Source organism: Limanda limanda, chromosome 2, assembly GCF_963576545.1.
Source record: "Limanda limanda chromosome 2, fLimLim1.1, whole genome shotgun sequence".
NCBI lineage: Eukaryota > Metazoa > Chordata > Actinopteri > Pleuronectiformes > Pleuronectidae > Limanda > Limanda limanda.
Window position 1 is genome coordinate 13,322,892 of NC_083637.1, and position 26,348 is coordinate 13,349,239.

Consider the following 26,348-nt stretch of genomic DNA (forward strand, 5'->3'; position numbering starts at 1 on the left):
ATATTTTTATTGATTATTTTAAGCATGATTATATATTTTAGTTGTTTGATAACATCGCTTTTAAACTTATAAATAGTAATATAAGTAAAGAAGTGATTTAATGTGTATTCTGCTTTTATATTAATCACGATGGTGTCAATGTGTAAAATAAATAAAAAATTCTGCTGTGTAGGGCAGTGTTCACATACTCTTACTGTTCATTGTGTTTCTGGCTCTCAGAGCTGAAAACGTTGCGCCCTAGTGGCAAAAACTGTCAGCTGCACCATAGTGAGTCCTTCCATATAAATACAATACATGCAAATACAAAAAGCCATAAAATTCATTGTAAATATTATTGAAGCATGCATTATCATTATTTTTGATATTGTGTTGGATTTGTAAAGAAAACACCAATACAAAAAGCCATAAAATTCATTGTAAATATTATTGAAGCATGCATTATCATTATTTTTGATATTGTGTTGGATTTGTAAAGAAAACACCAATAGTCAGTTTGAGTATATAAGTTTATTGCATAAAACAAAATAATAACTAATGTTCTAGTCTATTACAAATACTTGTTTATAAAACAGGATAAATTATGAAAATAAATATTTTGTGCAGTTTGTCTGTACTGTCAATGCAGAAAAGCAGAAAAAAAAGAAGAGATTTACACACAAGTCCATAAAAAAAGACACCTCATTGTTAGGTGAGCGTGATCATACCTCATGCCAAGACAAACATCACAATGCAGTGGGCACCATTAAACAGACACCTCGGTTCCCACCAAGTCTTTTCTCACTTAATTCTCAACTTGTTTATATTAGCATACAAAAAAAAAACACCAACAAGGACTATTCTCAGGCAGCACAACTACTTAGTTCACATTGTCAATATTGTCCAAAAGATACAAAGTAAAAAAAGGAACACTGTTACAATGGTTGACAATACAAACTACTTAGTTCACATTGTCAATATTGTCCAAAAGATACAAAGTAAAAAAAGGAACACTGTTACAATGGTTGACAATACAAAGGTAGCAATAGTACAATATTAAAATAATTCACCATTTAGGCCAGTGCTTTGATTTTGGCTGCACTTCACTTACAAAAATATAAGTTGCTTTGGACTTCACGAAATACTTCACTTGAGAAAAAAAGGAAAATGTTAGTTTTCTTTGTAAAGTGTAATAATAACCCTTCATGTAAGGACGCATTATCTCAGTGGTCTGAACTCCCAGAAGCCTCAGCAGGGCGACAGGAGTGAAACAATATTAGTTTAACAGCTTGAGGCAGTTTTTTTAAGAACAACACGTACAACAATGGTTTGAGGTGAAGTGAGCCTTGTTTTGCTTTGAATAATCCAAACATATTTCCCTTTTATAATTCCACATAAAGACTCTATTCACTTTTTAATCCAAGGGCAATGTTAGAGTTTTAGTGTCAGAGGTAATAAAAGCTTAACTTTTAAATTTGACCTACAATAAGCTACATGTACTACTTAATAATAATACATTTATTCATAGAGCACTTTTTAAAATCTAAGTTACGTGAGTGCTTTACAAATGAAGTGCTTTAATGTAACCAATGCACTGTATTTCCCCTTGTAGATGAAACGGTACATCACAAACCTTCACTTGCCAGTAATCCATTATTCCGATTGATTAAGGCTTTTTTGCACAATTTACATAGTTTCAATGACATTTAGCAAAATGTCTAAAAACACTGAGCCTGGAACCCTGAAGAGCAGTGGAAGAGATGAGATGTCTGGGTGAAAAAAAAATCCACATTCACATTTGTACACTAGCAAGTTCATCTTTGAGTAAATATCTGTAATGACCATGTTCTTAAATGCAATTTACCCAGAGACTTTGAAAATCATTTTTCATCTTGTGCAAAATAAGAGTTTTTACTTGATTTGTCAATTATTTTTTTTGAATACATTCTGATTTCACATTCTGGTTCTTTTAGATTTGGCCAATATCATGGGGTACCTATTGATTGAGTAATACTTATACAATATGCTTTTCATAGGAAAATAATTCGATATTACATTGTTAATAAAATATTTATACACAGGAATATATTAAACATTTCTCATATACTATCGCAAACAATCACTGTGGCATGCTGGAAGAAAAACACACCCAGACTAGAGAGAAGCCTTTTGTGTTTCTGAGTTTTTCCATGGAAATGCCAGTCGACACAAAGGGCAGGTTCAACAGCATGAAGCCATTATGTATTAGAAATACACATGGCTCTGTGTGAATAACCTTCTCATAACACTTCAGTAACATCTTCAGAACTAGCCTGTTGACGCCGTGAGTTTTAATGCATTATGCATTTATCACAGTTACTGAATCCAGTGTTACATTGTTTGTGATTATGGTTCCCTAATGGCCTGACTGCACCTATGAGATGCTATATTTATGTTCATAAAGGCAAAATAACACTTTATAAAGAGGTTTTGTGAGTTAATATATAAAAATGTACAAAATGTCTCCTGCAGAGCCTGAGAATGCATGTCGAACACTGTAAAGGTTTCTTGGCTTTGATATTGTGTTGTGTAGAAAGTGACTGTGTGTCATGTTGGATTCGTTAGCTGCTTTCAGACATGCACTGAACTCCGGGTAATCTCCAGACATTCTCCAGAGGGGCTATATGTCAGAGTGAGAGGACTGTGCTCTGGAGTTTCTCTGGCCAGTCCCCTGGTCAAAATGCTAGAGAATGTGCAAATGAGCCGATGTGTTGATGACGTTTATAACACCCGACAGATGCCAAAATTAAAAAAACAAAAAGAAGACAAAATATCTCAGGATGAAAAATTGGCGGCACATACACAGAAGACGAGGTCGAAGATGTCAAGAGAGCTTTTTGGTGATAAGGGTCGACGACGGTGTTGTTGTGCTCTAAACAAAAATGTGTGATCTCTGCAGCGGAGTTAATATGTTACGTCTTTCTGTTGGAGTTGTGAATCCTGCTGCGTTGTTCATGTGTGAAAGGAAACCTCTGGAGAAAGTCCGAAACCAATTGTGCGGACATCCTCCGGAGTTTGTGTCTGAAAACAGCTATTTTGTGACACCTGTTGCTCTTTGAGTTGCATAAACACTGCTGTGTAATGAAGACCGGACCAGGGAAGGAACAAGGATAAGATGAATCCTCTCAGTTGGCCTACGTGTGAATCACCTTCATCATCCAGTCACCAGAGCGCCGGTGGATGTCAGCACCACTCACGGACGCGGTGGATGCATCGAGTCGTCTTGCTGTTTTGAAGACATCCTGGGGAGAAGTGTGGGAGCACAACCCGCTGAGCTGCAGATTCACTTTATGTCTCCTTGACGGCAGCCTTCTTGTGGACAGAGAGCAGGGAGACGTAGGGCACGCCGATGTAGGCCCACTTCTCATTGGGCCAGAACATGATGACGGGGCCTCGCTCCGGGGCCTCGGTCGCGACGTCAAAGTAGGCGAAGCAAACGCAACCCAGGTAGGAGGCCAGACATATGAGGATGTGCCTGAAAGAGCCAGAGGAGTTCGCATGAGACTGTGTGAGAAATGATTTGCTAAATATATCCGTGTCTGCAGGTGTAACATGAAAAGTGCCAACAGAAACAATCTACTTCTCATCAGGTTATTTTTAGTCTGGGTTTAGTCCTTTTGTTTAACCCTGGGGACTCACCTCTGTTCCTCTAAATGACGTATCTTCCAATTCATTCCCTGCGCTCATGAAACACACAAACTACGACTACTACTACGCTACACAATGGTAACATGGGAATAAATCAGACATTTAAACTGTGAACTAACGCTGAAGACAAATGTAACACTTAGTGTGTCACAGGTAGACTGCAGTACAAAGGTGGAAATAGTCTTACTGCTTATTTCATTCATTTCGCTATATGTCTTTTAACATGTTTTAATTTTTTTTTAACTAAAACAATATCTAGCATTTTTCTCATAAAATCCTTACTATTTGTAGTATTTCTGAATTTTTTTTTAATAAATATGGTTCTACAGCATCAACCTCACAAACTCATTTCTGAAATATTCTTGAAACATAGTTGTCAAATATTAATAAATATTATTCAGGTTTTCAAGTAAATGAAATTTCTAAAATTAAAATTAATATTAATTTCCCTTTTATGGTCACAAGAGTGCATTCAAGCAGTGGTGAGTTGGCAGTGAGCTTACCAAGCACAGTGTAAGTAGGGGAAGTTGACAGATGACCACATTTCACAGAAGATCCTGTCACTGATCCAGCAGAGCAGAGCCAGCGTCCACCACATCCCTGAGATCAAGCCCAGCTTGAACACACGAGGGTTTTCACACCTGCAGGGACGCAGGGGAGAACACTGAGAACATTGTACAACTCTGAAAACACACACACACACACACACGCACGCACACACACTGCAGAAAAAAAGAGCAGACTTGCATATACTGCTGCATTATTATATCATCAAAAAGCACCATCAGCAAACACAGAAGTTATTAATCTTGTGGATGCAGACCTTTAAAAATGTATAATCTGTGTATTGTGTCACAGTCTGCTCATCTCCTGTCTGCTGGTATTTTTCCACTCCTCTGTCTCTGCTCCACTCTACCTGTTAGCCACGCCCCCTCATCAGGCCAACTCTCCACACCTGTGACAGCCCTGGCTGCATATAAGCCTGCTCCTGTCTCTGCTTCAGTGCCAGATTGTCTTGCGTAAATGCCTGACCTCCAGCATTTCTCTCTCCGGCCTGCTACCTGTTATCTGCCTGCTACCTGCCTGCTCCGGCCTGCTACCTGCTATCTGCCTGCTATCTGCCTGCTACCTGCTTGCTACCTGCTTGCTACCTGCTCCGGCCTGCTACACAGCTCACCACTGAACCTGTCTGCATCTAGGTAATCCTCCTGCTGTGGACCTTGCCTCAACTCAGCAACACCAGACTCACTCCTTGCCAGATCTCGCTGAAGATCACTGGGAACAAAGACTTTTCACCCTGCCACTGTTAAGAACTGTTTAAGACTGCAGTGAAAAATAAAGTTCATTACCAATTAAGATCTCGTCTGCCTGTGCTGCATTTGGGTCCTCACCATACCCGTGACATATTGAACTGAAGATTCAAACATATTTTGGAGTGTTTTTACAATAACACAACATTTAAATATAAACATGTTGAAAAAACAAAACTGATACTAAATACATATGTATCTCTCCAGTTACTACGATGTGGCTCTTACACTCTTAAATGCTCCACAGCTGGTTTGCAATTAGATCAGATCAGATCAGACGGACAGAAATTCACACTTTATAAACTGCATTTAAAATAGAAGTTCATGCTGAACGACTTTAAGTAGCTAAATTGCTTAACATACGTAAAATATACAATTGATCAATTTTATACCTCTAACCTATAACAGAAATAATAATATCTAATATAATCAATATTGTCTTTTGAGAATTTAAATAAATGTTGTGTTTAAAATTGTTGTTGCGTTGGGAGCCTTCCCAACATATTCATATAGGGTGGGGATGGTCTCTTTCAAAATACACTTTCTATACGCTTCTCATGAAGAGCAAATGTGTTTACTGACTGTGTTGACCACTGTACATCGAGGGAGCTTTTGTTATTTCCACCTGAGCTGTCCATACCAGTGTGTTGGGTTGTACATGTAGCACATTTATCTTTAGATGAGATTATCGACTCTTTCTTTTTGGGGACCTGAACAATTTGTGAGTAACAAGTATTTGTGTCACCTCCAAAATATCTCCAAGTAGACGCCACTCTGACCTGGAGATACATGAGCTAATCCTGGGTGCTGCTGATAGACTATTCTTAGTCCTGTCCTCCTTACACACAGGGGCACAGCTGAGACAAACGCCGAATGCCAAAACAAAGACAGGGACTAAACTGAGTGATGATGCAGCAGAGGAATAGTCACCGTGACGCAGTTTGTCCCCTTAAGACAGAGCATTTGATGAAGTCATAGCATTTCAGCAGCCTTTAATTTGGGTCACCATTGTTTCAAGGGGAGAAGAATGTGGAGACTGCACAAACTCTTTCCAGAAAGCACTTACAGCACAAGAAGATTCAGACAAACAAGAATAATCGTCGCTCTGCTGCAGAAACCGGGGAAATCTTAAAGTATGATACTTTCAAGCAAAGGTTTTTAAGTCCGACTGTGTGGACCTCCTCTCAGACAAAGCTTGGAAAAAGACAATCGAATATCTGAGTTTTTCGCTACGAGCAAAGAGATATTGTGATCCCACACAAGCCGGACTGATCCCGGCATATGTGAATGGAAGCAAAAATAAATCTGATCCAAAGTGGTCCTCTCTCTTGTGTTTTATCCACCTCAGCTCTGCATGCAAGTACAGCTGCGTCTCGGGGAGACTGTGAGCATCTCACTGCATGAGACTGAAGACTGTGTAAATGTGTAAACTGATTCCAGTGCATCCAGCTGGAAAACACGTCGACTATGTGATACGACTGATAAAAAAAGATTTGATCTTCAGCGGCCTGGAGTTGAAGTCTGTCTTTCCATCGAGAGGAGCTCACTGGGCCCACAGACAACTGGCTAACTACAAGTAGCTGCCACAGACCTTTACTAAACTTATATCACACAGGGGGAAGGGAACAGTACATTGGTCACGTCAATGTCACAGACTGCTGTAAATCCACTCTAGCCAATGATGTCCATGTAGACTGCTATAGCTCGGGGTTGTTGTGGTTTTTTACGAACAACAGAGGCCCTGTCTTGGACATGCTTCATACTTCAGTTAAATGTACAGAACAGTTAATGTGCAAAATGTCCTGCTTGAATCTACGTTTAAATAAAAGGGGGGTTGTAGCTTTACTGTTGGATCCCTTAATCAAAACATATTGGTTCAATGTACCTCACATTTGTGCATATACTGTCTAAAACATGCTGCTACTAGTGCTATGCTAGGCTAGTAAATGTGCTATAATGATCTTCCTCTTCTTACATGGTCTCACTTAAGGTCGAGTCAAGTCAGTTAATGAACAAAACAGGCGGCTTCCTTACATAACTGGTCCGGGTTAGAAAGATGGGTGTCATAGCTTCTCCACAGCAACAGGAAGTGCAAAAAATAGATGATGTCCTCCCAGAGGCAAACAAACTATTGAGTCGTTATCACTATTGTTATAATCTACGTCAAGTGTTGGAGGTGTTCTATGGTCACAAGGGAGCGAGACCTGGCTTAGCATCAGTCTGACCTTATTTACTGACTTTCCATTTACACAGTTCAGCCAACACCTCTTCCTGCTGACAGAACGATCTCTTCACAGCTGCATATTTGGAATACTGAGACGATTTCAGCTCAAACATCAGCATGTGAGATAAGAACCATGACACAAAGCCGGGACGTCTCCTTGGACACAGTGTTAGTGAGAGAATGTGATGGAGAGTTTGACCAGTAAAGATGAAGATAAGTAAAGGAAAGGTCAGTCTGTCTGTCCCCCTGCCTGCAAGTCTGTCCGCCTGTCTCTCTGTGTCTGCCTGTCTGCCTGTGAGTCTGCCTGCCTGTCTGTGTCTGTCTGCCCGCCGTCTTTGGGTGGAGATCTGCTAAGACGCTTCCCTCCCTCTGGGGAACGGACAGGAAGAAGCTCCATAAAATCTGTGTCTCAAACTTATCAAAGAAACTGAAGACGCAGCAGCTCTTTACTGGCAAATTTATATGTTGTGTCAGAAAGTGAAGTGATACCTTGTGATGGTGAAATAAAAAATGCAGATGAGAAGCTAGAGGAAAACTTTTACAGTGTAATTATACCTTGTTAAAACTTAAGTGACATAGTTGCGGTACCCATTTCCGTTGGTTAGGCTAACGTCACTCAACGAACTGCTGTAACAAGCCACAAGGTCTAAGACAATTTCCTTTGTGGTAAAAACCAAAACTGAACAAATTTGACCTTTTATAATTACAAAAGGCCATCAGGTGCCTATTTTGAGTTTCAACTTAAGTAAAAATTGGGTCTTTTCAAAGTTGAAAACTGATATCACCTTTTAAACACTTAAAAATACAGAAAAGGGTTGTTTTTTTATATTAAACCTGAGGATATTAATAGGTAGTATGAATATAAATAATATTTTAAAAGAAAGCATGTATATTTGCCAGAATGTACACATGAAGACGTGTGTAAATATGAATGGATAACTGTAAGTCAAATTAGACAAGATTATAAATACAGCATTTTTTTATTTGGTTGTACTTTGAGGTTATTAGTTTATTAGCCTTTTAGGAGCCATGCAAAACTGCAGAGGGTAAATTATGCAAAGAATGCAATAGTTATTTCATTGGTTGCTATAAAATATTCTAGAGATATCTTCTCAGCTATTTCATCTTATCTGACAGGAGAACAAGCGTGCAAATGGAAGAGAATGGGGAAGGACACACAGGAGGTCAGAGCTGAACCCACGGCAGCTTCATGAAAACCCAAGGTCATGCATGCCAATGTAAAAATAAACTTTGCTGTCATGTTTACAAAACTTTTTTCAGACATAATGACTTGGTTTTGTTTCATATTTTTCCTTTATGAATAACTCATCTATTGCAGCCGAGCATTGACTGGTTTAATTGCTTCAACACTTCAGTTGAATGTAATATTTCTGATGGATGTCCGAAACACAAGTTGTTTTTGTCCAGCTGGAAGAACCTTGAACAGGGGCCAACAGTAAGAGAAAAAGCAAACAGAAACAGAATAGCCGGTCCGCTCTGATGGCAAAAGTCCATCAGCCAGGGCCACAGGAATTCTCTCCCACTTAGCAGAACAAAAACAACAATAGCCAAGTGGCACCGGCAGCAACGTCAAGAGTCACTAGCAGGTCAAACAATGGATGACTTCAGGTTAGAAGACCGGTGGTGGTGAGTAAGGGTTGTGGGAAACGGAAACAACAGAGCATGGCTACGCATTGCCGGGATGGAGGAGAGTGTTGGACGCACACACGCTCACAAACACAATCATAGGCAGGAATGTCTTATGTGTTTTCAGGCACATTCCTGCAGCCCTATAATTAGCTTGGGACAGAGGGCATGTCATTAGGCCATGTCAGTGCAAAAGCCCCCAAATGACCGTTAATATTCCGTAGACACATTTACATGTTGACGCATGTTAGAGTAACAAATACATCAAGAGCAGCCGATGTTTGGGCTGATTAGACAACTTGAAAAAACAGACTCAGAAACTTGCTGCTGTTGTGCTTTAAATGTTAAGTCTAACCAAATCAAATAGGGTTTCACTCTTACATAGAGTTTAGTTGTAATTTAACTTTTGTGAACTGAACTGACTGAACTGTTATGAACTTGATAAATATGACCTGGTCACAATGAGGAGTCAAGGTCATACGTCTGTGTCATAATGGAGAACACTGGAGGATCTGAAAATGTTTTTTTAAATAACCAACTGTATTTGAATAAAAGACTATTACAATAGTTACATCAGCTTAATCTGAAATATCCCACTCATTCTAAAGTGCATGAATAATACTGCTGCTTAAACACATCTCCATGTATGTAGATATAAGTGAAAGAAAGCATAACATTTATGATGCACTCTCAGATGTTCAGGTAACTGATATTTATTACATTATGTGTATATCTATTCACTAAAATATTTATTTGAAACTAGGAAGTACTTAATCAACAAACTTTGTAACCATAAACTTACAAAAACATTAAAAATCATTTAAGTCATTGTAAACCATGTAAAATTAGAGATGATGACCACTCTGTTATATGATGTCCCTGATCCGGATTAAACCCTCACCATCTCAAACCCTCTTCTGCTGTTAAAAAAACATTTTCACCAACATAGGCTCCAACCCCCTGTGGCCCTTGAAGGATAGGTGGTATATTTGATGGAGGTTGTTTCACCAACCTTCTCAGCTCAGTGATGAGCAGTGCAGTGCAGGGGATGCCCAGAGTCATGAGTGACACCGAGTTGATGACAGGTTTGACGAAGGCCAACCCTGTGGTGATCCCTGACAAGATGCCGATGACCACCTTGAACCTTGACCTAGATGGAGAAGCAAAAGAAATCTGAATCTGCAGCAGTTTTGCACTTCTATCAACATTGATATGAAGAGCATTGTGCAACAGAAGGAGTGTTGACTCAAAAAGCCCTTTGACACACTCATCCAGATAATAGACGAGAATCACTGCAGCTACAAGAGACTGTGGAACATTTCAGTGACTGTCTGAAGTGAGAGAGCAGACATGGGCGCGACAATGGAAAGAGAAGTAAAGACATGTGATGCAGCTTTTTCTGGTGTCAGCTATCTTAGACAGGCCTATTATTAAACAGCAGAGTCACAGCAGTGGACACATCATATGACAAAGTGGAGGCCAACAAGGAACTCCTGCAGATCAACCTGCTCAACCCAATCCCAGTGGATCTGCTCAAACTGATATTAAAGGTGACAGTGAATTGAAGGTCAAATGTGGAAGAATATGACGTGAAATTCGGCATCAGAGTTCTAAGCAAAATTTTCCAGCAGTCATCTGAATTCGCTTTAATCCGTGTAAATCAGCTGCTGTTGTGCTAAGTTTGAGAGTAAATATACAACACATTAGCACACGAATTGGTGAAGACAGACATTGTCCTTGAATTCTCCCTCCTCTGATGACACGTTTACACACTTAAATGCCAGTGTCAAGCTTCTAAAGATGGTTATTTTGAGGCAAGATCATACGACTCGACATACCGATCCCTCCTGAACATCCGAGGTAGGTATCTCTTGGGGAACCACATGCCAATGGCGCACATGAGCACCCATAAGATGGCCAGCTCGTCCAGCATCTGGCCCAGGAAGCTGAGGGTGGCGTGAAAATATGTCGATCCAATACCTGGGGGAAAGGGACGCAGAAACAAACAAGCGTTAATCAGAACAATGACAGTTGTTCAGTGTGTTAATGAGCCTTGATAAATGAGATTTAACAACATCCTTTGAAAAGGTAACCGAAAAACCTCTATGACCTTTATTAACCTTTGTGTTTTTACCCAAGTTGCAGCTGAAATGTTTCTAATTCCACTAATCTAATGGGAAAGTAACCAATCCAGTGGAGATTTTATAAATGTCATCTGTAAACCAAAGTAGTTCAACAGAGTACAGCTTTAAAACAACGTACATCATGGAGATTAAATGTTTAAGGAAGAAAACTGAGTTCACGGGCAGCGGGTCATCCTCTGAACAAAAGCAGCTCAGAGTGAATCCTGAGAAATGTCTGCTGTTTAAAACTAAGAGACACAAAGTAAACAACTTATCTCAACTAGTCACTTGGACCTTAGCATTAGTATAACTGTGAAAAATGCTGTGGAGGGACAGAGCCGTCACTGCCTCTCTCTTATCACTGTCCAACAGTCGTCTTACTATCAGCAGTATCTGTTTTCATAACAGGCTCCACTACAGCATAGTCACACATTTCCACTTCTTATCCCAGACAGAAGTATACAGAAGTATTTACTATAACTTTTTGTTACTTGAATGACAAAGATCATTTGTCCTGACTTCTCGCATGTAAATATGTTTATGTAAAAACACAAATGTCTTTGCGCTCCCAAGCTACACAAGTTTTTGATGGCAGATTTAGAGTAAAAAAAAAATATATATATATATATATATATATTATATATATATCGAGCAATATTTATACTAAAATTCTGCAAGGATTCCTAAGAAGTCATTACCAAATCCGATAATAATAATCATTATTTAATTAAATAATCATTATTTTCAGCCTTTCAACATGTCTGGGCATGTGCAGGTTTTCTTGTGTTGAAGTACGGTTGGATCATGCATCAGCCTGATGGAGGTTTTCGCAGCTCAGATGTAAATAAACAGCAGCACAGCGAGATTACACTGCCTTATTCCCCTGGCACTGTTTGGAAAACACAGAGTCAGCAAAGATAACCTGACACACGTCCCCCTGCTCCTGAGACGTGACCTCAGTGAATGTTGGGGGGGGGGGGGGGACTCAGCCGCAGTTGAATAGAATTTGCATAACGGACTCATCCACGAGTACTGATGGAACATAGTGCATCTAATCTCAAATGTTTTATTAATGTGCCCACACACATCCTCAGTTTAAGTGTCTGTGGCAGTTTAAGTGTGGCTTAATCAGTTAAATGCTAATCCTTTTCAACTGCTCCTGAGAGCTGACCTTGGTGGATGTTGGCAAAATACTGAGCGGCAGCTGAACAGAATTTGCATGCTGACTTGGTCGCAGGCACTTGATCTGTAGCTGAGATGTCAAATAGAGTATTGAGTTGAACCCAGTCTTTGTAACTTTATGTTGCGTGGGCCCACACATGTCTGCTTTCAAATCCTGTTTAACATCTAGGCCCAAGAACTGTTATCACACTGAGAAGGAATAAAACAAGTTCAGGTTTGTTCACGTCCATTTGAAGTCTTACTGATCTTGTTGCATACCACAAATATTTACATTCAGCGCTGAAAACATTTTGGTTAGAGTATAAGGGCTGTAAAAGCTCCTCGTTAAAGTTAGTTTATATATGACTGCATAGCCTGCAGCCAGAACACCTATATATGTATATATATATATATACAGACTTTTTTAAAATAACATCTGCCTATATTTCTGTATTGGAATTTGTTTACTCCCTATTGTTGGTATTGGCATCATTCCCCTGAAATCCTTATCTGTCAGGTTCTAGTAAATATATTTATTCTCAATGAGATTGTGGTGAAAGGATCTATTGGCAGAAATTGAATATAAAATAATCCTAGTGATATTTTCTATCGTGTGGTTCATCTAAATTGTACAACTTGTTTTCTTTACCAAACAATGGACCCTTTATATTTAAATACTGTATATTTACATCAGGAGCGGGTCGTCTTTACGGAGGCATGTTTTTGACAGTATCCCAAACTAGACAAACTAAACACCTTTTGAGGTTTTATGATAACTGCAGGCCGCCACGGGTTCTCTTTGGAAGGGGAGGGTGAGGCGAGTGGTATTCAGCTGCAATATGCAACTTCACCCCTAGGTTTCACTAAATCCTACACAAGGAACCTTTAACATAAGAAACTTTGCAAAAGGAGAATTTCGGGCTTAGTTGTGTCATTAAGTTGAGCAGATTGGTTGAACTTCATGAGTGTACGCTTGCATATGATAGTTCGGTACCATATATGTTATTAAATGTTTCTGTAAACCAGAACAAATACATTTAATAGCTACTCATTGGAAATGAAGCAGAAGGAGTACAGGATACAGTTGCACACTATAAGATCGATAGGTCACCACACAATAAACACAGTCAGTCCACTTACCGACCACAACAAGCAGAATCCATATGAGGTAAATCCCACTGTTGAAATGTGTTGCATATTGGCGGAACAAGCACATTAGTATGGGCGGCAAAACAAAAAACAAAATGTTGCTGATCTGAAATGATAAACAAAGGAAAGCAATGAGCAGAAAAAACATAAACACATCTCATACATGTTGCTCACACGTGACAACATGCTGGTCAGAAGAGTTGACCAGTGTGTGCGCGTGCGTGTGCGTGTGTGCGTGAGTGTGTGTGCAGCTGAAATGCAGAAAAGGAAAAATGTGTAACCTGATGCGAACAGTGTGATTCTGAATCTGAGAAGCATCATAACATGTTTTAGTCAGTGAGCCTTATTAAAGCTCGTCTGTGAATAACAGCGAGGCAGCAGTGCGGCACAAAGGAAAACAAAGAAGCTGTAAACAAAACTGTCAAAACACAACAACAACAACAACACAAACATCGTTGGCTTTGTCTTGTCAGAACCGACCGTGTTGTAAAACTCAGCGATGCTCGGGTAAATCAGGTAATTTCCTTCGCACCAGTCCACGTCGGAGCTGCCAGCCTGCAACTGGTCCCAGAAAATCAGATTAACGGTACTCATGTCCGGACGAGTTGTGTCGGAGGGACCGTGCACTGGAGACAGCGGTCCTCCGTCCGCCGTGGAGATGAGCAAATTAAAAAAAAGCACCGGAGAGAATCCTCCCAGTGTCTGTCTGTCTGTGGGAGCTGCTGGTGGTGGAGCTCCGGATAAACCTGATGGTGCAAGAGCCGACACGTATCGTGCACTGGACAACGCGAAGCTCCGCAGGGACCGAGGCTGAGCAGCTCAGTGCAGCAGCCGTGTCTCCGGACAGTCTCCGGGAGTCGTTACCGTGACGCTCCGCTCTGTCAGCTGAGCAAAGAGTGCACAGCCACAGCGAGATGGTTCCCCGCTTCCGTGTTCCCAGCACACACACACGTGTCCACGCTGCCGCTGATGTCACGTTGTAGATTAGTTCTCTTTATATAACGTCTTGTTGAATGTATGGAAGACCGTGTCCACCACTGTGAGGAGGGAAGTAAAGATCCTCAAAGTCATTATAGGGAGAAACGTTTCTCAAAACGAAGGAGTTATTATCTTAAAATAATGATTTAGTATGTCATTTGTATGCTGGAAGTTTGGAATCTACTTGGTTTAGGTTTTGAGATAATACAAACAATAGTCAAAATGTGTTAAAGTGAGTTATTATCTTAAAATAATGATTTAGTATGTCATTTGTATTCTGGAAGTTTGGAATCTACTTGGTTTAGGCTTTGAGATAATACAAACAATAGTCAATATGTGTTAAAGTGAGTAATTATCTTAAAATAATGATTTAGTATGTCATTTGTATGCTGGAAGTTTGGAATCTACTTGGTTTAGGTTTTGAGATAATACAAACAATCGTCAAATTGTGTAAAAGTGAGTTTTGCTTATGCAATATTTATCTATTTAGTCTTTGGGCACATTTTTTTATGTGAGCCCTTTCCGCAACTGTGATGAAAGATATATAAATCCTTTTTTATAGTGCATTATTTATCATACTTACGGGGGAGGCCTGAGAGACCGGCCACAGTATACAGCCATGTTGCGCCAGTGGTGTTGTTGTTGTAATAAACACATTCCAAGCACTCAGTTTAATTGCATTTTATTTTTATGGCATCACATTAATTATTTCAATGAACCCTTGCTGACATTTGACAGGGAGAGTTAACTGTTGTATTTAAGCACTATATCACCCGTACAATAAAAGATTCAGAACCGCACATAATTCGACAGAAGCAATGAAAACAGCATCATTAAGTAAAAAGTTACAATAATAATAATTATGTATAAAAATGGCACAGTAGAAAATCTGGATTGTGCAGCTCTGGAGTCACATACCTGAAGAATGAGAACAAGGAGACAAGGTTTCATATTTTTCATTTAGAAAGATATTGAATCATTACATCAATCATTTCATCAGCCTGAATCAACACGGATACATTCAAAACATTAAAAATAATGATCTATCAGAATCCACAACTTGTAATTCATCACACATTTTATCTCGAAATGGACTTTGGACTCTGGAAATACAAACATTGTCAACGACAGTCACTTAAAACATTTAATTTATTGCTTCATGGAAAATACAAGAGTTCACTTCTTCAACAATGGTTGTTCAATCCTCATTGACCTTAAAATCCTCATTGAGTTCAAAATCCTTGGTTGTGACAGCAGCCTGTCGGCCTAGTCCCACAACATGTACTTCATGATACTTCAGTATAAAACATGACCCTTAGTGATTCAGTGACTATTTTTCAACATGTGAAGATGCTGTAGAAACTTTTCTTTAACATTGAATGAACTACAACCACAAATAAACTTGTCATGTTGAATAACCAAACATTTCTGTCAGTAAACACCAGGAATTACAATATAAAGTAGTGAGAAAAAGACAAAGTCTGAATAATACAATCGATTCCAGAGATCCACTAACAAACAAGATGATACCACTTTCAGGGATAAACAACAAAAGACTAATCAGTTCAACACATTCTATTTCTCAGACTTTGAGCAGAGTGAACCCCTTTTTCCAATACAAAACAATACAAACAAACAAAAAAAAACAACACACAAAGATTTCCTCCAGTAGTTAAACATCTTCTTAAACAAATGTCTAGAAGAACAAGAAGTAAAGTGACAGTTAGACTCAGCGAATGTTCACACGAGGACAGAGTCTGAGATCAGCTGTTTGGAGACAGAGCTCCTACTGGACCAGCTGCTGTGCGGCCATCTCTCCACAGGGAGGCGCCATCATGACTTCTACTCTTCCGTATGATTCACACATCAATTACAAAGTGTTGAAAGGAAAGATTGGAGACTTTCTGTCTTTGTTATTGACTTTTTAACTATATTTATTATCTATTTAATACTCACTCCTCTCCGTGGAATCTAATGGCTAATGTGACAATAACATTCTACCGTATAAATTCTGTTTAAATTCTGTATATAATTTATATTATATTTACATTTCATACTTCCTTGCTCTTATATTGCTGGTTTACTTATTTATTACATTTACCAGGGTCTATTTTTTGACAATCCATATTCGCAAATCTCCCCATAGTGGTAAGGAACATTTAATATTTTCCTATTAGCAGTCATACTTTTACTATCTATCTATCTATCTATCTATCTATCTATCTATCTATCTATCTATCTATCTATCTATCTATCTATCTATCTATCTATCTATCTATCTATCTATCTATCTATCTATCTATCTATCTATCTATCTATCTGTATATCTATCTGTATATCTATCTGTATATCTATCTATCTATCTATCTCTCTATCTATCATCTGTCTATATATCTAATTAACCTGATAATTTGGCACATGCATAAAAAATCTCAATATTCTTCCTGCTTTTATGAATAATAATACACAGACAATAATCGTTCATTCACTCATTTTTAGAGCTTTATAATTTATCCTATAACCTTCATCTCGAGTATGAGCAGAAAACTACAAGTAGCCAGTTATCGCGAGAACTCGTCGGGCCTATGTGAGAGCTCGGGGCGGATATCCGGCCTCTTTTTCGTGGCGGACCGTTGTAGGGTCGGTTTGGCAACATGAAGGTACAGCGTTTCTCCATCTCTATTTATCTACCCACTGCTACTTTATCTGAAATATTCCCGTGTGATTAAAGCCGTGCTTGTGAGCTCTGAATCGGATCCGTGTGATGGAGCAGCCCGGGCTGTGGCACCGAGGATGAGCTTTGATTGAGATGAGGGCTAACGCGAGCGAGCGGTGGAAAACATGGCGGAGCGCGGAGAGAAATGTGCCCGGAGCTCAAGTCTCACTTTACCGCGATAACTCTGAGCTCAGGGGCTGAACAGCAGATCAAGTCTCCGCGGTTGAGTTGTAATATGTCGGCAAACTTGTATTATTATTAGCAGACGTAAGAGCTAACGTTAGCCGGCTTTTAGCTAGTAGCCGGTAGAGGAGCTAGCAGGCCTCCGCTAGCCTGTATATCCCTCCTTTGATTCAAACTAACCCATACGTCATGCATATGTATCAATACATTGTAGGTTTTATTTTACTCACAAATCAGCCACTAGCTCCACTTTAACTTCCTGTAATTACACGTTTAACTCTGCTAACTTTAGCCACCTGCATGGTGACCTGTCATGGCCGACGTGGAGCTTTAGTTTAATGGAAGTTTGTTTCCAATAACCTCACCTCCTCTGATTTATCTCTCTTCCTCTCCAGCTGAACATCTCTTTCCCCGCTACTGGCTGCCAGAAGCTGATCGAAGTGGACGATGAGCGCAAGCTTCGTACCTTCTACGAGAAGCGTATGGCTACCGAGGTGGCTGCTGACCCCCTGGGAGATGAGTGGAAGGTGAGCACTGGTGCATGGTGGTCTTCAAACTGCCAGTCAGACCTGGGAAGAGTCAGATGTTGTCCAGGTTCATGGTATCTGCATCAGTGAGAAGCTTCACAGATGTGTAGCTGCACATCATCTTGTACCTGTGTAACCCAGCATGGCACACCAGTAGACCCTTCTGACTGCACAGTAGTCAACAAGGTGGGACAGCGTGTTGCCAGAGTAACTGTGAAGCTGCTTTCCAGATACGACCAGGCCCTTGCCCGTGGGTGGTTGAACTGCATTGCTCTCTCATTTCCAAAATATGTAAAAATTAACTAACTAAAAGGAGAAATTGCTGAAGAAACCGGTGGAGCTGCTCCAGATGTGACCAGTCGACTTTTTATCTGACTGATCACAACAGCATGGCTCTTTCGATTGCCTTCCTCCTGTCATTAGATGTCTAGTTACCCTTGTACGTTCAAATCTAAGCTGCTTTAAGAACTGCACTGAACTCTGCAGTGCCTCAGTATTTTCTCCAGAGGAAGTGCGTGAGTGAACCCTCGTGTCAGAGTAAGACGCTCTACCCTCTCTGCTGACTTTCTCTACCTGGCCTCCTTGTTTAATGTCTGTAGAAACCTAGGAAGGGTCGATGTGTGATTCACTGTGAGCAAGTTGATGGAGATTCTAACATGTGACAGATGCTAAAAGAAAACAAATATATCTGGTTCAAAAAGTGGTGAACTGGAGATGACTGGGAAGACCCTAAATAATGGAAGATGCCAAGAGTTTGTGGTGATTAGAGCTGACACTGGGGTGCGTGTTAGGAGAATCGTGTGATCTCTGCAGCACAGTACGTCACTCTCTGCCCGCTGCTCCATCTCCCACCTGAGAAATACTATGGATTTGATGCTGTTGTGAATGCGTCTTTTTCAAAAACAAACCTGAGTAATCTCTGCAGTCAACTCTCTGGATTTTACCAGGTGGAGCTGGGAATCAAACCACCGTTCCTGTAATTTTAGGGCAACTCGGTCAAAGTTGCAGTGCTGTCAATTTCATGTTTCTTTTAGTCACTTAATAATAATTGATATTTGATCATTTAACTGGATTTTTACTTCCCAGCCTGTATCTTGACATAAACCTATATTGTTAATTTGGTAGGTTTTCTCAGAGTCTGCGGCCATTTTCAGACATCTCTGCCAAATTGGGTTTGTCTTTTAGACATGGGAAAATCAATCTGAGGTGGTTCCCGGGTAGAGCATGAAGGAGGCAGACATTAGGTATACATTTTGCTGCAGAATTCACGTGATTTAGCTTAAAACACCTTGACCTTAATCCTCAAAACTGATCTTCATTGGTGTTGAATACAGTACTCGGGAACAAATCCGTTTTTGCATCCGTGTGTGTTAGAAACATTATCAATATGCTCACTCAGATTCTCCAGAGATTTTACTAGACATTTACGTTTTTACTTTCAGCCCCTCCAGATAATACAGAGTTCAGTGCTTGTCTGAAATCAGCGTTTGTGTCCAGGTCAGCCAAATTGCAAAAGTGGAGAATTAAGAATATGTTTTCTGTACTTTTTCAGGGTTACATGGTTCGCATCAGCGGAGGCAACGACAAGCAGGGCTTCCCCATGAAGCAGGGTGTGCTGACCCATGGCCGTGTGCGCCTGCTGCTCAGCAAGGGCCACTCCTGCTACCGTCCCCGCAGGACTGGCGAGCGTAAGCGCAAGTCTGTCCGTGGTTGCATCGTTGATGCCAACCTCAGCGTTCTCAACTTGGTCATCGTCAGGAAAGGTAAGAGTTCACTGTAAACCTGTGAAACCAGGTGTTTGTGCGGCTGATGGCACACCAGTAGATCCTTTATGACTGGTCTGTAGTCATTAAGGTGGGACAGCGTGTTGCCAGAGTAACTGTGAAGCTGCTTTCCAGATACGACCAGGCCCTTGACCGTGGGTGGTTGTACTGCATTGCTCTCTCATTGTTTCCAAAAGCATAGCAAAGTATTATGAGTATTAAGTTTACAGTTGATAATCTAAAGTGAACATTACACTTATTATTAATACATACTCGAGCTGTCAACGGTAAAATTAGCAGTTATCTTGTCTGTTATCAACGTGATGGACTCAACGTGCCCTTCACCTGCTTGTTCTCAGGTGAGAAGGAGATTCCCGGTCTGACCGACAGCACTGTCCCTCGCCGTCTGGGTCCTAAAAGGGCCAGCAAGATCCGCAAGCTCTTCAACCTGGCTAAGGAGGATGATGTGAGGCAGTATGTTGTGAGGAGACCCCTTTCCAAAGAAGGTAAGAGTTCGGTGGTTGTTCTAATTCTACCTACAAGTGTAATACTTTTGGATCACTGATGTTAGACCGTACGATTCTGGATTGGACTATAACTGAAGCTTGTGGCCATTTTGTGCCACGTAGAGTGTTTTGACCAGAGGATGCAATTTTAAAAAGAGACCAAATTGAACTGAAGGATGTAAAAAAGTGAGCAATGTGTGGTAATGGTAATAGAAAGTGTTTGCCTTTTTTGAAGTTGTATACAATTTTTAAGTTTAAAATATAAATCTTGCATTTATAAATTGTAGGTGTTTTGACCTTTTTATTACGAAGTCCAAAATACTTGAATCAGTTTTTGCATGTTGATACAATCCAAGGTCGTTAAACCTACTTATACTGCACCCCAACTTCTTAGCATTCATTCATATTAAATAAACTCTAGTCATTTATGACAATACATGGTTAGTGTGATAAAAGCCCTGTACTAATATTATGTACAGTGGTGACAAATGTTTTCTCCCTTGGGGATATTCATGGTCGTGCAAACTGATAGAACACTGGACGCTTTGTTAATAGGAAGTCTTCCTGTACTTATGTGTTAAGTTAAATTGTCACTGCTGACCAGATTTTATGATGGCCAAAGTTTGTGGAAACAAGTTCAGTGTTATTGGATAAAATAAAAATTAAACAGTGACATTCTGTATTTCACATTGCCTGTGTTAGTAAGATCACTTCAGCTGTTGGAGAGATGTGTGAACATTCTTCCATTTTGCCCAAACCCCATCACCACACCAGGCATTTACTGCACCATTGATTAACTGCATGTTCCATATCCTCTTCAGGCAAGAAGCCCAGAACTAAGGCTCCCAGGATCCAGAGGCTGGTGACACCTCGTGTGCTGCAGCACAAGCGTCGCCGCATTTCCCTCAAGAGACAGCGCACCCAGAAAAACAAGGAGGAGGCATCCGAGTACGCCAAGCTGCTGGCCAAGAGGATGAAGGTATGTCACTGTTAATTTATTAGCACTGCTTGTATCCACTATGTAAATATCAGTGAAAACACAAACAGATCTAGTAAATATTTCTTCAAAAAAACATCTGTTCTACTGAGTCCAGCTGGAATTCATGTTCGACGCTGCCAGAACTTGAAGCTGAAATGCTCTGATAAGAAACTGAAATTATTGTTTACACAACATTGCAACTACTGCACTAAATCTAAATCACATTTTGTGAGAGACTGGTTTTAAATCTTGCACGGTTAATTTCTTTTATAATTCAAATGTTTAGTTATGCTTGGAATATTTTTATATTGTTTGGGTGCAAACAACTTCTGTGTTGAAACCTTTTGCTTACACACGTTTGTTCCTGTGAACAGGAGGCCAAGGAGAAGCGCCAAGAACAGATTGCCAAGAGGCGCCGTCTTTCTTCTCTGAGGGCATCCACATCCAAGTCAGAGTCCAGCCAGAAGTGAAATCACACAGACAAATAAAACAATGTTTTGCTGAAAATTTGGCTGTCCTGTGATTCATTCTCACCTTTCAACACCGTGAGTTCAGACCAATAGACCACTTAGTCTAGACTGAAAATGATACATTTACTGTATGGTAGGAGCCGAAATGCACAAATCTATACTAGAGCAAAAAGACAGCGTATTTGAAGTAATTTAACAATCTCCCAATCTCAATGTGTTTTTGTATCGAGAGTTAGCGAGATCTCATACGACATTGGGATTCCCACACATCCTGGAAATTTCAGAAACATCGGTTCTTCGGACGCCAACCTCAACGGGGTCATCGTCAAGAAAGGTAACGTGTTGCCTGTGAAACCAGGTGTTAGTGTGGCTGATGGCACACCAGTAGATCCTTTATGACTGGTCTGTAGTCATTAAGGTGGGACAGCGTGTTGCCAGAGTAACTGTGAAGCTGCTTTCCAGATATGACCAGGCCCTTGACCGTGGGTGGTTGAACTGCATTGCTCTCTCATTTCCAAAATATGTAAAAATTTCCAAAAATAAAAGGAGAAATTGCTGAAAATTTGGCTGTTATGTCATTTATTCTCATTTTTCAACACCTTGAGTTCAGACCAATAGACGGTGAATATTAATATTGAAGGTAAGTTGGCAGACTGAAAATGATACATTTAATGGTAGGTGCAGAAACGCATTAATCTACAAAAAAGTTAAAAGACACTATTTAAACAACTGGAAAATAGTGCACCCTCTGTTTTATTTTTGTATAAAGAGTTAGTCAGATCTCATCTCACACATCCTGGAAATTTGGAGATAAAATATTCAAAAAATACCTGCTAAAATGTTTAAATTTTTCGCTGTGAACTTCATCGGTTCTTCAGACGCCAAACCTCAGCGTTCTCAACTTGGTCATCGTCAAGAAAGGTAACAGTTCACTGATAACCTGTGAAATCAGGGGTTTATGCTGCTGATGGCACACCAGTAGATCCTTTTTGACTGGTGTGTAGTTATTCAGGTGGGACAGCGTGTTGCCATAGTAACCGTGAAGCTGCTTTCCAGATATGACCAGGCCCTTGGCCGTGGGTGGTTGAACTGCATTGCTCTCATTGTTTCCATATGTAAAAATTTACAAAATAAAAAGAAACTGCTGGGAATTTGGCTGGTGGCATGTCATTCATTCTTATTTTTCAACACCTTGAGCTCAGACCAATAGACCGTGAATATAAGTCAAATATTAAAAAGTTGTAGGTTGGTAGACTGAAAATTATACATTTAATGGTAGGTGCAGAAACGCATAAATCTACAAAAAGGCAAAAAGACACTGTATTTAGTCTAATTGGACAATATACCAACCTTTATTTATTTTTTAAGAGTTAATTAAATCTTATACTGAACTGGGGTTCCCACACATCTGTAAATTTGTAGATAAAAAAAATAATATCCAAAGAACAATAATTGTGGGTTAAAGATTGAAATTTTAATGATCATCCCACCACATAAACGCTGATTCAGAGGAAAAGTGTGACTTACGCTCAAGTAATGACTCATTCTGTCATCACGATGGACTTGATGGTCGTCAACTGTTCAACTGTTCTCACCACATGTCGACGCAGCTTTTAATTACCTCTGCGGAATGGGGCGGGGTCTAATCAAGCTAACGCGAGACGGCAATTGCACCATCTGCTGGACGACTGCAAGAAGTGAAAAAACGAATCTCAACTATATATAATTTATATTTAAAACTACTTTCCACCAAGTAAATGTGTATGTGGGAACTTTTGCGTTTCATTATATATTTTAAGGTCTGCACCATAATAGGTTCATGCTTTGGCGCTTAAAACTGAACTGAATTGAATACCTTTTATTTTAGCTCATTTTTTGCCAGTGAGTTCTATGAAGACCTTTGTAACCTGGGTTATAAAATGCCATACAAATAAAGGTATTAGTGTTATTATTCATATTATTTGAATATCCATACATAAATATATCTTGTCAAGTCAGAGCCTCCCCCTTGTTTCTCTCATTACCAGTATAACTCCTTACCTGTGTGTGTATATATATATATATATATATTTATATATTTAGATATATAAAGACAACAAATGAAGAGAGGAAATGGTCAAAGTATTTAAAGTAGGTTCATGTATCATGAAGAATTTTTCAGAATGGATGGGAAGAGCCTTCTTGTTCTTATATAGACGTTACAACTGGTCCGGGCGGGTCGGATAAGACAGGTGGGATCTTGTTTTAATGTAGTGCTCCTCAGTTAAAAATGTATTGAAATAGCACCAAATCACTACATAGGTTATCTCAAGGTTATCTTTGTAGCACGGAATTTACAACAGAGAAACCAAACAGTTGCAACATTGATGTTCAACCTCTTGTCAAACTTACGCTGTGTTTAACATTCATATTCGACTGTATGTATCCACCCTGTGTTTATCTCAAGTCGTGTAATACACATTATTTTCCTACCAAATAACAGCTGACTTCAGAGTCTGATTCATAATAAAGACTGTCTGATGCAGACATTGTCGCTGTGAGCAGGATTTGAACCTGCGCGGGGAATCCCCATTGGATTTCAAGTCCAACGCCTTAACCACTCGGCCATCACAGCTCTGAATACAGTACAATGATCTGGCTGTAACTGTACTTGGTAAAAATCTGGGCAATTCTGAGGTTGATAAGGGAAAAAATAACCCATCTGAAACTGTATATATATATTTATTCATATGCTACAGTTGTGATTCATCTGCTGCTTCCTGGTCCTCTACATATATTCTTCATTCACTTTAACTGTACAGAATGTATGTCTGTATTACTTACCTCAATGCACCGCGACCACTTTAATCATTCAGTATTTATCTACGTTCTTACAATCAGTCACATAGACTACTCTTTCTTTATAGTCTTAGTTTATACATTTTATTTATATAATTAGTATACTGCACTGATTTTAAACTGTCCATGGATATTGCACTGATGTCATTGTTGTTTTCTTTCTTGTTTTTACTTGTTGTCTTAACATGCTCTTTGTGCCTTATAGGATTGCCCTCTGGGGACAAACTAAGTTGTGTTGAATTTGAAGGACCGTGCTGCATAAGATAAAAATGTCAGGTCCAATAGGTCAGTTTGGGGAATGTGTGATGGTTTCAGTCAGTCGTCAGTCAGACAGTGGGTTCCGGCATTAAACCAGATGTCCCATCACACCTGGTTCCTGCAGCACCAACTGAGATGATACCAACCAGTAAAGATCCACAGTAGATGCTGTTCAAATATAAATCAGGACTGATGAACACTCACTACAGCTTGTATCATTTCAGGAAAGAGCAGCAATATTGAGATGCATGTTGAGAATATGAATTTGATACAGGCCATCTGACAGACTTGCTCGTTGTGGGGAGGATTTGAGATTTGAAATCCTAGATCCTCTCCCTGATACAACTCCCAAATATCATAAAGCTACTCTGACTGACCAGGGTCAGACTTCACATCTACCTCACTACTCGTGTACATAGCTATTCTTCCACATTTGAAGGTTTTCGCTGTGAGCAGGATTTGAACCTGCGCGGGGAAACCCCATTGGATTTCGAGTCCAACGCCTTAACCACTCGGCCATCACAGCTCTGAAAATCTGTCAAAATAAAAAAGAGCGTGATCGTATACCCCACTCTGACTCTGAAGGACCGGGATCTGAAAGGCGAAGGTGTCAGGTCAACACATCTAAGTCAGTTAAGTAATCTCTGTGATCGATCAGTTCCTGAATCAAACGAGGACCCCCCCACCACACAGTATGCCTGATGTCTGCAGCACACTGACATCACACTAACCACGGAGATGACCTTCCGGGGTCACAGTGAATGATGACTCTAATGCCAACGCAAGGATGCGACCTTCGAGGAACACAAGTGTGAAATGATGCTGCTGCTCCTGCTGCTGCTGCTGCTGCTGTGACCACTGGTCTGTGACCATCTGCAGGCAGTGAGACCCCGAACACTGCATCTGAGAGCAGGTCTATGAGCTAAGTGCTGTCGAGGATCACTGACCAACAGGATTTGAATACAGCTGAAGGTTACAGAGCAGGGCTCAATGTTACAACCTCCACCCTGAGTCAAAGCAATACATATCTGTCCAATCCTCATCTTCATATCTGACTTGTTGCCACTTAATAACACTTATTTTTTTGTTTATAAATATCATTATCTGAATAAATCTCATTTAAGTCCAGTATGCATTACGTATCTTTATTGGTACTAATTCTGTTAAAATGTGTGAAAGAATTTGCATCCTCAAGTATGAATCTATGAGTGTGATTTGTTGCTGTTGCTGTTTTAATGCTGCAAAGATAAAACCTCTCCCAAGCACCTGCTGCTCACCAACAGGTCCATGTGCAGGTCTGGGCCTGTCTGGACAGAGGAGGAGGAGGATGAGGAGGAGGAGAGATGAAGAGGCCAACAATCATGACCCAGTGCAGAGTGTGTTACTACAGGGGAAACACAGCGAGTTATATCGGGATTGACTTGGAGAACTGACAGTGTTCTGAAGGCACAGACGCACGCAGCTCTGTCTCTGCATACTGATGAGCTGGACTGATGTGACTTCCAGTCAGAGGACATTTAATGTCTTTGGCTCGTGCACAATGGATCCTGGAGGCGCGCACGCGTGTGGTGGTGCTGATGCTGCAGCAGCATCACCGGAGCGCAGACACACAACGCGCACACAAAATGTTGCTTTCTTGACATCCTCATGCGTCAGGGACCCTGCGAGGCGATCACACGGTGTGAGAAGAAACTGCTTCTGCTCTGCAAGACACAAGAGGAGCACGTGTGGGGGGTGGTCCTCAGCTCACGCATTTCACGCGTTTCACGCATTTCACGTGTCTCTGGCGAGGACCGAGCCGCCACTCCGTCAGTCCGGTGCGGCACCAGCGGGAGACACACAACACCAGCGCC

General features: G+C 40.3%; 2 protein-coding genes and 2 non-coding genes across 4 annotated transcripts; 1 reads left to right on the top strand and 3 right to left on the bottom strand.

The window, feature by feature from the left end:
- Positions 1-492: 492 nt before the first annotated feature.
- Positions 493-14,072, bottom strand: acer2 (alkaline ceramidase 2). The gene is made up of 6 exons (XM_061094673.1): positions 13,758-14,072; positions 13,269-13,383; positions 10,683-10,824; positions 9,857-9,994; positions 4,167-4,304; positions 493-3,490 (listed from the first exon to the last, which is right to left on the bottom strand). Exons 1-6 carry the CDS (start codon positions 13,869-13,871, stop codon positions 3,304-3,306), a joined length of 834 nt encoding a protein of 277 aa, XP_060950656.1. The 5' UTR covers positions 13,872-14,072; the 3' UTR covers positions 493-3,303.
- A 2,789-nt stretch (positions 14,073-16,861) lies between these two features.
- rps6 (ribosomal protein S6) lies at positions 16,862-21,436 on the top strand. The gene is made up of 6 exons (XM_061089352.1): positions 16,862-16,915; positions 17,550-17,681; positions 19,234-19,444; positions 19,804-19,950; positions 20,772-20,929; positions 21,304-21,436. The coding sequence occupies exons 1-6, from the start codon at positions 16,910-16,912 to the stop codon at positions 21,397-21,399; spliced, it is 750 nt and encodes a 249-aa protein (XP_060945335.1). The 5' UTR covers positions 16,862-16,909; the 3' UTR covers positions 21,400-21,436.
- Positions 21,437-23,931: 2,495 nt separating this feature from the next.
- On the bottom strand, positions 23,932-24,013 carry trnas-uga (transfer RNA serine (anticodon UGA)). The gene has a single exon. It is a non-coding gene; the product is annotated as a tRNA-Ser (tRNA).
- A 926-nt stretch (positions 24,014-24,939) lies between these two features.
- trnas-cga (transfer RNA serine (anticodon CGA)) lies at positions 24,940-25,021 on the bottom strand. The gene has a single exon. It is a non-coding gene; the product is annotated as a tRNA-Ser (tRNA).
- Positions 25,022-26,348: the final 1,327 nt, after the last annotated feature.